The sequence below is a fragment of the Trichosurus vulpecula genome, chromosome 6 (genome assembly GCF_011100635.1).
Source record: "Trichosurus vulpecula isolate mTriVul1 chromosome 6, mTriVul1.pri, whole genome shotgun sequence".
In the NCBI taxonomy this organism is placed as follows: Eukaryota; Metazoa; Chordata; class Mammalia; order Diprotodontia; family Phalangeridae; genus Trichosurus; species Trichosurus vulpecula.
The window spans coordinates 75,954,399-75,968,024 of NC_050578.1; the positions used below are offsets into that span (position 1 = coordinate 75,954,399).

Here is a 13,626-nt window from a genome sequence, read left to right on the forward strand (position 1 = left end):
ACTTTATTTCCATACTTTCTGAGTAATCAGCACCTGAGATTTTGTCAGTGGCTAGTTCTTTCACTGATACAGAATGTGACCCTCTTTACTCCGTAGCCAACTGTTCTTCAGGAGCTGCTGCAGGCACCAAGGAGGCGAATTTGAGAGTCACAGACAAGAAGGAGATGCTCAGGATGGTACTTGAGGCCTTGCCAGCAAAGTGTGACCTGCCAGAGCCTCCCAAAGCCCAAGATCCCCTCCACGCCATGGTTCAGTGCAGAAGCAGGATTTTAATGGAGAGATGTTATACAAAATCATGAAAAGCTGTAAATCATCTACTATGATAAAAGTTTTTAAGATTCAAACATGGAAGAAAACTTTTTCTGGACTAAAATAAATTGTTAAAGTCTATTCTCTAATTTCTTACCTTCATATAACAAAGAGCAACAAGTTTTACTAAAGAAGAAAAAGAAGCTGAACACACACAGAGGGTTTGATGAAGTTTTAGAACAGAACATTATCTAAGGATTTTTTAAAAAAATGTAAAATATCAATCACTTGATAGTGGTTTCAAATTGAAACAATTCTCTTGAGGAATAGTTAAGGTTCATGAACTGGGTGACTGTCTCACGTCCGTAATACTGGTATTGAACTAAAGATTCTTTAAAAATCTAATACATAAAAGTAAAAAAAAATTTTTTTAATTTTTTTCTATATATTTGGTACCCTAAAAAAAATCCTAACATTCTGACTAATCCTTGGAAATAGAGATGGTTTTATCACTTCAGAATAAACTAGACTAAAAAATTATTTAGGTATCTCTAATACTAAACATCTTTTATATAAGAGGTTCATAAAGTTTACCTACCTCTGTAAAGACCAGAATTTTATTAGTCTTTGAAGTAAATGGATATGGGAAATTAAGGACACTGATAAATGGCTCCACCTTTTTCTAAAATGCAAAAGAAAAAAAAAATGAGGATTTTTAAAACTCTTCCATCACCTATAAACACACAATTAACATATTCTACTATATTCCCCATCTTCCCCCCTCACCCCATTAGTCCACCAGTAACTGTACCACATAAATAATCCTGGAGGAGAGTGGGTCCTCCCCGCTAAAAAAAACTCCAGTTGCAAAGATTGTCTAAAATCATAGTATTTTCCTGGAGTATGGGAAGGGAACCTACCCCAAAACATCAGGACAAACTGTCACATTTGGATTAACAGCCAAAAAGCACATTTGTCCCAAATGGTACACAGATGACCATGGGTCACCTCTAGCTTAAATTCCTGGTTCCAATGAAGTCACATGGTACAAACTACAGTGTTTTGCTGGAGTAGGTATGTAGGAGCAAGGAAGCACGCCTCCCACCCAAACAGCCATCTTGGCAGGTCCTACAAAATATTTATGGGAGCACACAGACAATAGTTATACAGGATGAGAAGGTGTGGATGGGTGGCCACTTGCACCAATGGAAGGTACATACCCACTGATAAAATGTATAAAAGTAGTAGAGTGATCTTCCTAATATGCCCACATAAAATGCAAGAAGCTGGAAACTGATGTGATGTTATCTTTACAAATTGAAAGGAAGGAAGAGAATTGCACACTTCCATTCCTATGCCTAGAATACACTATATGTATGGTATTCCTATATACCATTTTCCTACTTGTGCCTGGAGAACAGAAATATTCAATAAAGGGTATGTCAATACTCTTATAGACTAGTATAATTTTCCCTTTCTGAAATACAGGATGTTCCACTTAAGATCTATCATACAGAATGGGATGACCCTGGCCTTTCAAAGGCCATGCCAGCAGAATCACACAATGGAGAGGCTGAGTCATCTAAAGACATATTACTAGCTGATGAATTTTTCAGCCACATAAATTCTTGAAGACCACACACTGACTTGTAGCTGGGCTGAAATCAATATGAGTGTCTGGAGGGCCCTCAAACAACAAAATCACAGATCCTCTAAGTGCTAAAGAAATAAAACAGAAAACCGGAAAAAAAAAAAAAACAGGCAAGATAGGAGGTATTGATATTCAGCAGGAGCTATCAATCCACAAGTATGTATTAAATAGCTACTAAGTACCAAGGGGAGGTAGCTAGATGGCAAAATAAAGTCAGGAAGACTCCTCTGCCTGAATCCAAATCTCGCCTCAGATACTTCCTAGCTGTGTGACCCTGGGCAAGTCACTTAATCCTGTTTGCCTCAGTTTCTCATCTGTAAAATGAGCCGGAGAAGGAAATGGCAAACCACTCCGGTATCTTTGTCAAGAAAACCCCCATAAGGAGTTATGAAGAGTCAGACGAGAATGAAAAAATGAAACAAAAAAGTAACGATTACAGTGTCAGGGCAGCTGGGAGACAAGGACAAAGAATGAATCAATCCCTACCAACAAAGGAAGGGGCTATGGTCCTAATGGGGAAGACAACAAGCCCACTGACAAAGATACACAGCACGTAAAGAAGAATATAAAGTAATTAAACACAAGGTGGATTGGCAGGGGAGCATGAGCAGGTGGGAGAATCAGAAGCTTCAGGAAGATGACCGCGGTGGAGCAGCCTCTCAGGAGGAAGGAGGAGGAGATCCATTCCCGACACGGGAGACGGTCAATGAATGCCAAGGCACAAACACAGGAAATGGAGTGGACTGTCAAGCGTGGGAAGGGAAGTGATGCCCGAGAGGCTGGAAGGAGAGCCTGGGGAGGGCTGTGAAGCCTAAACAGAGAGGTTCTGTTCTGTTCAACAGCTGATTGAGCATTCAGACCAACACTTAAGGAAAATTCTTTCGGCAGCAGTATCAGATGGTGCCCAAATCTAAGAAGAGGTGATGAAGACCTGAACCAGGGTGATGGTAAAAAGAAGAGGGAGAGGTGAGAAATGTTCTGCAGGTAAAACCAGCACTGGCTTTGTGAGCTAAGACGACAGACTTAAGAATATTATCAAGGTTATGAATCTGGGGTGCCAGTGACAGGAATGGGGAGGTTTAAAAGAGGGATGGATTTTGGAGGAAAGATAATGAGTTTGGGATGCCCAGGGCCCAACCAGCTGGAATAGACAATTGATGATATGGGACCATACAAAGCTTAGAGAAAAGAGTGAGACTGGACAGACTAAGACAGAGATGTATCTGGGAGTCATCTGCATAGCTGTCTATCTATCTGGAAGTTATGTGTATATAACTGTGTGTGTGTGCATGTTATTGGTTGGTTGGTTGTTGTACTTTGTTCTCAAAGAGGACCAAAATGACATCACTACGTTACATATGTATGCATATACAGAAGGGGGGGGGGGGTAATCTGATAGAAATGTTAAACCCATAGGAACTCATGAGGTTATCAAGATAGGGAATGTAGAAGAGGGTCCTATAAAACTGAAATTGATTTTAATTCTGTTTTGTAAGTTGGCATGTGCTTAATACTCTGCCATACCTTCAAAGTCCTAACTCCTCACCTTTTAACTTTACCCTTCATCTACATTCTGGAGAAACTGGACAAGCTTTGGTCCACTCAGGACTCAATTTTATGGCGTACTCAATCACTATCCCAAATTCAAGTTGACTGAATCAAAGCCCCAGGCGACTACATTCAAAGCTGCACACTAATCCTATCAGCTGAATATTACTCCCATCTCTCCGGGAAGAAGTAATAAAGAGGAGCTGAGGTGACTCAACCCACCTCCTCATTAAAATTTCTACCAATCAAGATTATCATGATGCAATGTCAGGCCAATCAGAAGAAGATATAATTACAACGCTCTTTGAGACTTTGCTAGTCATAAATCAAGGTCTTTGGTCAAGGAAAGAGGCCACTGACTCCATTTATTGGTTATTGCTAGTCTAACAAATTGATCCCGCTCCAAACCTGGTCTTTCAGTTTACCTTCATTTCAATAATGACAACCCCAGACAGAACCCTGGGGAGAACCCATAGGTAGGGAGAGCAATGTGGATAAAGAGCCGGCAAAGGAGATGCAAATGAGTGCTTGGACAGGTAGGAGGTGAATCAGGAGGGCAGTGTCACAAAAACCCCAAAAACGGAAAAGGTCAAGAAGAATCAGTACTGAGAAAAGGCCAACTGGTTTGTAACTAAGGCATCACTGGCAAATCTGAAGATCGTAGTGGGTTCAGTCAAGTGATAAGGCAGAAACCAGAATGCAAAGGGAGAGTGGGAAGAGAGGAAAGAGAGGCAGTGAGGGGAGTGTGACTGGGAAAGAGAAGACACGCAGGGCTCGAGCTTTGGGGGAGGCAGAAGAGAGTCTAGTAAAGGTTTTTTTAGGGATCAGAGAGACTGAGGCATATTTGAAAACAGTTGGAAAGAAACCAGTTAATGGGGGAAAGCTGAGGATTAAAGAGAGAGTATAACAGAGGTTGCAGTATGCTACAGAAGGCCAGAGAGCAGTGCTGGTAAATGTTTAACAACCAGCTCTGGAGGGGGAAGCATACTTATATGTACATATGTTTATTATAAAGGATGTGTAGCAAACAATTTGCAAATAATGATAAAATATACAACACCCTTTGTCGTACATTCCACATAGCCAAATGATTCTCACAGAATGTTTTTGTTGATTTTTTTCCACTCTTTTATCCATAGCCAACCTATGGTTTCAATTCAATCATGATCTGACAAATGAGCTGGATCCTAGTTTGTGAACTCTTCCCAATAAACGTATTTTCACTAAATCTGATACATGATCTAACATTAACTATTTCTAATCCTTACGCAACCTGTACCTTTTTAGTTGTGTGCTTGGTTGCAGGGACTAAACATTGTTTGTGTCTATATTATCATATAGAAAATCCTGAAAATTGTTTCAATCAATTTCACTTGTAAAAATTTTACTTAATATTTTTTTCATTGCTATCCATGGTGAAGTTAATTCTTCATAAGGCTAAGGAATAGAGAGGGTGTTTGAAAGTGCATCAATGTAAAGACTGAAGTCCCTAGTATAAGGACAGGAAATGAGGAGGAGAGGAAGATGATGAGCCAGGGCCTGGCTGTTTCACAACAGGATGACCTAGGAACTCATTATACTACAGCCACCATGGTTTAGAACGGGTGGACATTTTGAATTCAAAAGAGGAAAGGTTTCTGAGTGATCAAGGTAAAGAGAGAGTGTGGAAGTGAGAGTGGGAAGGAAGGGTCTTCCAACTCTTCCCCCCATCCTCCCAGGCCCAGGGTGGAGGGGAAAGTAAGAAAAGACATAGCCAGCACAGGGAAGACAGTTATGGATACAGCATCATCAAAGGGAGTCAGGGTTCAATGAATGCTAGTAATGGAAGAAGTGTGAGAGAAAGAGGACCAGGACAGAGGGGAATGTGTTTATTATGGAACAGGAGTTCCAGAAAGCACAACGGAAGGGTGGATCTAAATTAACGGCTGGTAGAGAAAATAATGGGCTTTGACTCTGCAAAATAATTTGTACAAGCGGCACCACTGTCAGCAGTTCCAAAGTAAAAGAGGAATATTACAACTCCGCTAGCAAAAACCACTGTTAGATGTGGTTAAAATTTATACTATCTTGTTCTTCTATTTTCCAAAACATGTTTCCTTTAAAAAAAAAAAAGATTTTGTTGCTAATGAATCTCTGATCAAAATCAATAATAACGAGAATTTCATTACACTTTAACCTCCTGTCACATTCAATGTTTTTTTAAATGACAATCCATACCTTCTTCTTCTCCAGTGCCATATCCAGTGTCAAATCAAGATAGACACCTTGTTTGGGGTTAGTATAGTCCAGAATTTGAAATTTTTTTAGTAAATTAATTGCTTTATCCACTTCATAAATCTGCCTTGGGAATAAGCGTTTTAAATAGACATCGTCCTCAGGCTCACCCTCCATATACGTATATGTCTTTAGTTTTTCTATATCATCTGTTTTTGCATCTGAAGTTTGCACTTTGGAGCCTTTTTTCTCCTTTTTTGCAGGTCTGTGGGAAAAAATACACATTGAATATTAGCTATCACAATATGTATTCCAAAAGATCTAGAAAGAAAAGCATAAAAATGCAAGATAGGAAAAGGAACAATAAAAAGTTGGACATGAGACTAGAAGTTTTGAGACTGCTCACCAATTCACAAAAAAAATAACAAATAGATTCTTAAGACAGTGAAATTTCCCCCAAATGGAATTCTCTTCTGGATAGCTCTCTACAATTGAAGTTTACATGATATAAATGATCTAAGTTTTATTCTGAGAAGACTCAAAGACAAATCCAGTCAGAAATTGCATATTTCACATACATTTATCCTCAATAAACATCTATCATCACTGCTAGTGCTCCTCCCATAAAATAAGCAATTCAACAGAAGTGCTAAAAATAGGCTGTTCACTGATGATACTCATTTCTAATTGTCTGCTGGTGCCCTTCGGATGGAAAATAGAACATGTCTAAGCAAAGTGCCCAAGTAAAGGAGGCAAAGTGCTCCTGCACCTAACTTATTTGCTCCAAAATATTTAAACATCCGGCCTGAGAAAACACATTTTCATTTTTAACTCAGTACAGAAAATAGGACCTACAGAACCCAGGCTTCAATAATCATCTATCCCAGGGATGGGCAACCTACAGCCTCAAGGCCACATGGGGCATTCTAGATCCTCAGGTGCAGCCTTTTGCTGAGTCCAAGTTTTACAAAACAAATCCTTTTATGAAGGGGATTTGTTCTGTGAGGTTTGGATTCAGTCAAAGTTCCCCACCCCTGATCTATCCTAGTTAAAATAAATATTAGGGGAAAATACCCTCACTTTTCTTTCATATTTGCAAACTCTCAAGTGTTACCTAAGTGTGGGAAAATTAAATTGACAGAGCTATTTAGTTCTCATGTTAATAATCTTAAATTCATTTTGACAAATGTTTTCCAAGTGTCTACTGTAACGTGTAAAACGCTGTAGAGATACAAATACAAAACTGGACAGTTCCTGCTCTCTTGGAACTTATATTCTAATAGGGTGATAAAGCAGCATAAAAATGGTAAGTTACAATGTGATCAGTGAGAGGAGAGAGGATAAGCAGAGAAATGATACTGAACCATTAATGATACTCCTGGAATCCCTTCAAATCCATCTCATCATATTTCATATCTCTATCATTCCTACAAGCATGAGGTGTTTTAGTATTTTGCCAGAATCTAGGGTAAACAGGAAGCCTTGCCAAAGAAGGGAACAACCTGTTCTCGATGACGCCAAGCTTGGTCTCTGTAATCACTATTTCACTAATCAGATCTTTAAGGATCTAGTCCAGAAGTGAATGGTCCAGGAATCAAGGGCTTGTCAATTACACCCACAAGTTCTTTCCGCACTAGAGGGCAGATTTCATCTAATTCTAAGCAATACGACCTAAATTCATCAAAGGTAACTCCATGCCCTCTTATTCTGCGTATTTATCTTGGATATCATTTCCCGTTGAGAACCTTTGCCAGTTATCATCCTGCCCACCCCCTCCCCAGTAGGCCTATCCCATCTTTGAGACACCTCTTTTCCCAATACAACTTTTAAAAAGTAATCCAAAAGAAAATGCTATCTACATCCAGAGAAAGCACTGATGGAGTCTAAGTACAGATCGAAGAAAACTGTTTTTCACTTTCTTTGTTTTTTTTCATGGTTTTTTTTCCCCTTCTGTTCTGTTTCTTCTTTCACAATAAGACCAATGTGGAAATATGTTTAACATTATTGTACATGTATAACCTATGTCAGATTGTTTGCCCTACTGGGGAGGGGGGAGGGAGAAAAATTTGGAACTCGAAATCTTATAAAAAATGAATGTTGAAAATTATTTCTATATGTAATTGAAAAAAAAATACTATTTCCATTTTTTTAAAAATAGTAATCTAAATCCCTTTTTGTTGTCATTAACTTTCCTTGCCTGTCTCAGCTCATTTTGAGGTTTAATATCTCCAACACTATTTTTACAGGAACATGCCAAACTCTTAAGAGGATGAATCCTCTTGTCAGTGGGCCTTGCTTCTATACTCCACACAGCATGCTTGCTTTCTTCCTAAATTACCTGTTTAAAGCTGCCTTGTTGGGTCCTTAGTACATTCACACCACTCTCAACTCTCATTAGGAATGGCTTCCCTGTCTGTCGTCTGCAGAATTTCATCCTTTCCCTTCCCATCCCTCCCAGGCTGATTTTACCTACAGAAATTTAGTCCAGAGGATTCTACCCATCCTTCCCCTGAACCCTCTGAAATACTCTCTTTGAAGTCTGGCTTTGTGTCAGACTATACCTGACTTTCTTCTCTATCACAAAGTCTAGGAAGGACTGGTTACTTCGCTCCAGGATTCCCATTATTTCCAATCCAAAATCCAATTCCTTGTATTGGTGGAAACCAGATCCATTATAGAACTGCCCATTACTGATTCCTTCACCTTTTGATCAGTAAGAGTACTGAGGCAAGTCACTGAATTATTAGGTGCTATGCTTTTGGCAGAGAGAACTCTAACAGATGTCTAGAGAAGTCCAGGCCCTCATCACTCCTACATCTTGTCTCTGTGAAGCCTTGGGCCCTGTTTTCCAAACTCCTCATCTGTCTCCTCTTTTGGTCCAGACAAGTCTATATTAGAGGTGTCAAAAGCATCACATTAAAATGCAGTTGGGAAATGTTTAACAAAATAAAAATTAATGCAACGTAGATACTGTTGATTTGTCGTTTTCTAAGTCAACACGCAGCAGCAGGGATTTCCTTCTATTTGTGTTTGAGAGCTTTGGTTAGAACAGAATTTACTGACCAGAGTGGGCTGGACAAGATACTCTGATGATGAAAACATTTGTTTCTCCCTCTAATGATCTTCAGGGAAAGGTTCTGCCACACCGCTTACCTCCCACCTCCTTTCCAGCATTTCCTCATGAATATAACTTCTAAATACACAATGCTAGCCCATCCTGCTTCACTTTTTACCCATCCTGTTCCTTTAGAATCCATTACCTCCATGCAGAACCAAACTCCCATCATGCATTTCACTCCAGGTCTCAGTGATATATGGTCACATTTGCTTCCTTGCTTTAGGAGTCCTAGTTCCTCTTGTTTATTGCCTTAGCTCTGGAAATTTGTATGCAGACATTTGAGGCCATCAATTTGACTACTGGTTCCACTCTTGAATTCTGCCTTTAATGAACCTTCAATTGCCAGCATTTTCTCCTTCCCTCATTCTTTTAGTAAAGCCTTTTTGAGGGAATCTGCCAGCAAACCCAGAGCCCTAGAGCCTAGAGAAGTGCTGGACTCCCCAAACCACCAGTATTGCTTCCAGTCCAGCACCCACAGTCATCACTGAAGGCAGCAAATCTAGTGGATAAAGGATTCACCTTCTATACCCCAACCAATAATAAGCAGTTAAACCCAAGAGCACTCATAACAGCATGGCCCCCACAGCCATTGTTCAGGAAAGCAACCCTTGTGGAGGTATGACCTGGGGACTGCTTCTGAAGATGCTGAAATCACAGCTACTAAAGAGACAGAAAAGAAAGTTCTAGCCAACAAAATCCTTAGCTTTTTCATATGATTCAACATCAGGAATAGGTGTGGTATTGCCAATGGAAATTATATTAAATAAAATATAATACCATATGCTTTAAAGCCATGTGTCCAGGACCACGGCCTTTCCATCAGATTTAGTGCAGACATGTCCTATAGATATTGTCTTCCCCTATTAGAATGGGAACTCCCTGAAAGCAGGGGCTGTCCTGACCTTCTATTTTTATGCCCAGGGCATAGTGTAAGTGCTCTGTACCCAATATTAATAAGTGCTTCCTCATTTATTCATTCCATCATATTTATTTATAAGCCTAGCTCAGTGGATAGAGCACTGGGCCTGGAGTCAGGATGGTCTGAGTTCAAATGTGGCTTCAGATACTTACTAGCTGTGTGACTTTGGGCAAGTCACTTAACCCTGTTTGTCTCAGTTTCCTCATCTGTAAAATAGGGATGATAATAGCACCTACCTCACAGGGTTGTTGTGAGGGTCAAATAAGATATTTGTGAAAACTCACATAGGAGGCACTATATAAATGTTTATTCCCATCCCTTCTTCCCACATATATATACTCCTCCCTAATCCTGTACCCAAAGATTTGTCTCTTACAATAAAGGATGAAAAAGTAGGAGAGGAAAAGTTCATCAAAACTAATATATCAACCAAATATGACATACAGTTCAGTGTGCAAATTAATGGAGACAAACTAATCTGACTTACACAATAAAACTTAAAACTTTTTACAGCTTTAAATAAAAAATTTAATTTAATTAATTAAAAAATTAATATGTGACATGTACTTTTTTACTGAAATCACTTTGTTTTACTGAAACCACACAACTTGTTACTGGGTTTAGAAATTTTTGACATATTCTTTGGTTCTTAATCAGGAAAACACAATTTTATGACACTGAATAGTAAATGTACTTTTGACAAACCATTTATTTTCCTTAAATCTAGCCTGGGACAGCACATAGATTTTCAAAGGGCTACTCAATCATACTTATCTCTACCTCTAGAATACATTTCTTTACCTCTCATGTCAGATGGAATGACCATGGTGCAGTAGTTAATCTCCATTTGGGAATTTCTTTGAATCTGGAACAACGCTGCTTCTGAGAATACAAGCTTGAAAAGGACAGGTCTTTTGTGGAACGGATTAATAGGGGTCCCAGGTCTGATACACTTACGTATGTGTCGCCCAACCTTAGCTTGACTTATCACTACATATTTATTTTTAACTTGCTGAGCTCTAGAGAATGAGTTGTGATATGCTGTGATAACATATTTCTCATTAATAAACTTGTAATCTCTCTTTCACTGATTAAATATTATTCAATGAACTGAAGACGAACAACTGGCTAAGGAAGTCACATCTGAGAGTGGGATTTAGACCTCTGGACCACAGCTTTAAAGTATAGGAATGACAGACTCCTAGCCAAGGATGGAAGCATACCTAAAGTAAGAATGACAGACCTCGAGGAGGTCAAAGACAGAAAGAAAAGTACTGTACACTCAAATGAAACAGACAAAGGACAGGTGAACAAACCCACACCCACACAGATTTTGGCATAGAAATATATCATATTTAACAGGTAATCAATCAAGAAGAAGAGGAAGGGTTGAAAGGGAGAATAATACGGAGGAATAAATTGTTATAAGCAAAACAAACTTGCTGTTCCTGAAGGGAGAATTAAAAGCAAAGAACTTGAATCCAAAGGAGTACCTTAAATTGCCTCTTAGACAACTGGGGAACAGCTGGACAAATTATGGCATTATGAATGGAACAGATTATTGCATTATAAGAAATGACAAGACACAAATTCTGAGAATCCTGAGGAGTATTAAGCGACATAGAATGAAGTTAGCAAGAATAGGAGAACAATTTAAACAAAGATAGCAACAGTCAAAAAAAAAAAAAAACTAACTCTGAAAGACTTATAAACTCTAACCAATGCAACGACCAGTCATGTTTCAAGGACCTATACTATAATGAAGTATGTTACCCACCTCCTACCAAAGAGGTGACAGATACAAGGTATGAAAACATACATTTACAGACATGGCCACTGTGAAGATTCATTTTCTTTGACATTGCTTGTTTAAAATTAGAGTTTTGGATTTTTTTTTCTTGGTTTCTAATTAGGGTTGGAGAGAGGAATATCAATAAAAGTGATGTTTCCAAAGAGAAAATCATTATGTCATTTTTCTTTAATGGGAACAAAGTTTGGAAGGCCACATGGACAAGCAGGAGAGTTTTCAAAGTGATGTGTAGAATTTACATTATCTTTTTCACAACATTAAATAGAGATTCTCAGTTTTACATGAAATCCTTCTGGCATGTATAAAGATACTCTTTTTCAATGCTTAAGCTAATAATTTTTAAAAAAAATTTTAAATGCTTTCAAATAAGCAAAAGACACTGGAAAAATATCTAAGGGCAGAATTACCATTAGATGTAATAAAAACTATAATGCAATGAAAAATTACAGGTTCATTATAACTTCTGCAGACCTAAATAAAGTTTACTGGAGAATCTGATAAATATTACTTATACCTAAATGTTTCAGACAAAGGCTACTTATTAATGCCCCTAGCAGGAAAAAAAATGCAGACTGCCCTCAAAAGACAGGCCAAATTCCTAAAATGAGTTCTTTTTGAAAGGAAGAAAAGTGAATTGAAAAAGAAAAGTGATTATGTATAGATTTTATACAAGCTAGATATGAAGAAAGGGTAAGGCCATGTCTGAATCAATATGCTGATTTTGACTTAAGGTCCTAGAGTTCTTCTAATGGAAAAATTATTTCACTCAGTAAAACAAAAATGTCATGCCCACCTACTTGGAAGCAAAACCCATAAGATTCACATCTCTGCAAGGAATCAATCTCAAATGAGGACATCATGAAATAACACAGGACCAGCCTGTTCTCAGCCTGGTAATGCAACCCAGCAAAATCAGTGCTGATCAACAACCCCCAGTGCACCAAGGACAAAGCGACGCCATTGCTGTGCAGGCTCACTGTGCCAGGTCAGCCACCCAGGGGCAGCAGTAGGACAGGGAAGGTGTAGGGCTCTCCAGCAGCTTTCTCACTCTGGGTATGCCTTCCTCTGCCCTGGGGTCCCTCATTCTAACTGGGGAGTACAGAGCCCGAAACACCATTTCATGAAGGACCCCAGCTATGCTCACTTCACTCCTAGCTCTGAGACTTCTCTACCTCCTCACAAACCTACTTGTCCCTACCCCAGCATCCTTCTCCCTCCTAACTGGAGAATATAAGCTCCTTGAGGGTAGGGCCGGTCTTTGTTTGCTAGTATCTACATCCCCAGCATGGCCACTGTCAAGTTCGTAATAAATGTTCAATCTATAAAGCTCTTGCAGAAAGTCACTGGCTCTTCCCTTAGGACTCAAAAGTCAAGAAACAAATTTTATTCCATAAGATTTACATATTCTACTCAATTCAACAAACTTCCTTAAGGACCCTTATATTCCAGGTGATGAGGATACACAGACAGAAGGTCTGTGTATCAGGCCCTGTTTTCATCCAGGGCAGCGAACATTCTAACATACACCTAAGATAATACAAAGTGATCTAATGATGGAGAAAGCATGAGGAACTCACGGAAGGGAAGAGATGATGCAAGAAAGGTCTCAGGTAGAAGAGGTACCCAAGCAGTATTGTGAAGGCAGTGAGAGATTCCTAGAAGGAAGGAAAAGGAAATGGAGGAGGCAAGGAGCACCCTATGCCAAGGCTGGAAGCAGAGAATCTAGAGACAGGAAACAGCTAGCAGCAGGTCAGTTCAAGCAAGAGATAAGACAAGTAGGTGGGATGCGGGCTGTATGGGGCTTTCAATGTCAAGGGGAGGATTTTCTATTTTATCTTAGAACAAGGAGCCACTGCGTAGCTCAGAGTAGGAGTTCAGATTGTCAGAGCTTCATTTTTGGAAAATAAATTTGGCAACTCTATGAAAGATGGATTGCAGAGGGGAGAGATCAGAAGCAAAGAGAATGAGGAGGCTACTGAAACAAAAGAAGCTGAAAGAAACCCAGAGAACTGACCAGAGGAAAGGTGATGAGCAACTCAACTAAGGCAGAGGCTGCGTGGATTGAAAGCAGAGATTTGAGGATAGTTACAGACTAAAGGTGACAGCCTTGGCAACTG

General features: G+C 39.3%; 1 protein-coding gene across 2 annotated transcripts in view; it reads right to left on the reverse strand.

Annotated features, from left to right (window-relative positions):
- The window catches only part of MRPL1 (mitochondrial ribosomal protein L1), a 55,691-nt gene that overhangs the window by 27,741 nt on the left and 14,324 nt on the right, over window positions 1-13,626 (reverse strand). For both annotated transcript variants that reach the window (XM_036764339.1, XM_036764340.1), the window contains exons 3-4: window positions 5,666-5,927; window positions 848-931 (exon numbers count right to left, since the gene is read on the reverse strand). In XM_036764339.1, coding sequence (XP_036620234.1) covers window positions 848-931; window positions 5,666-5,927 — 346 coding nt within the window. The remainder of the gene's footprint in view (window positions 1-847; window positions 932-5,665; window positions 5,928-13,626) is intronic.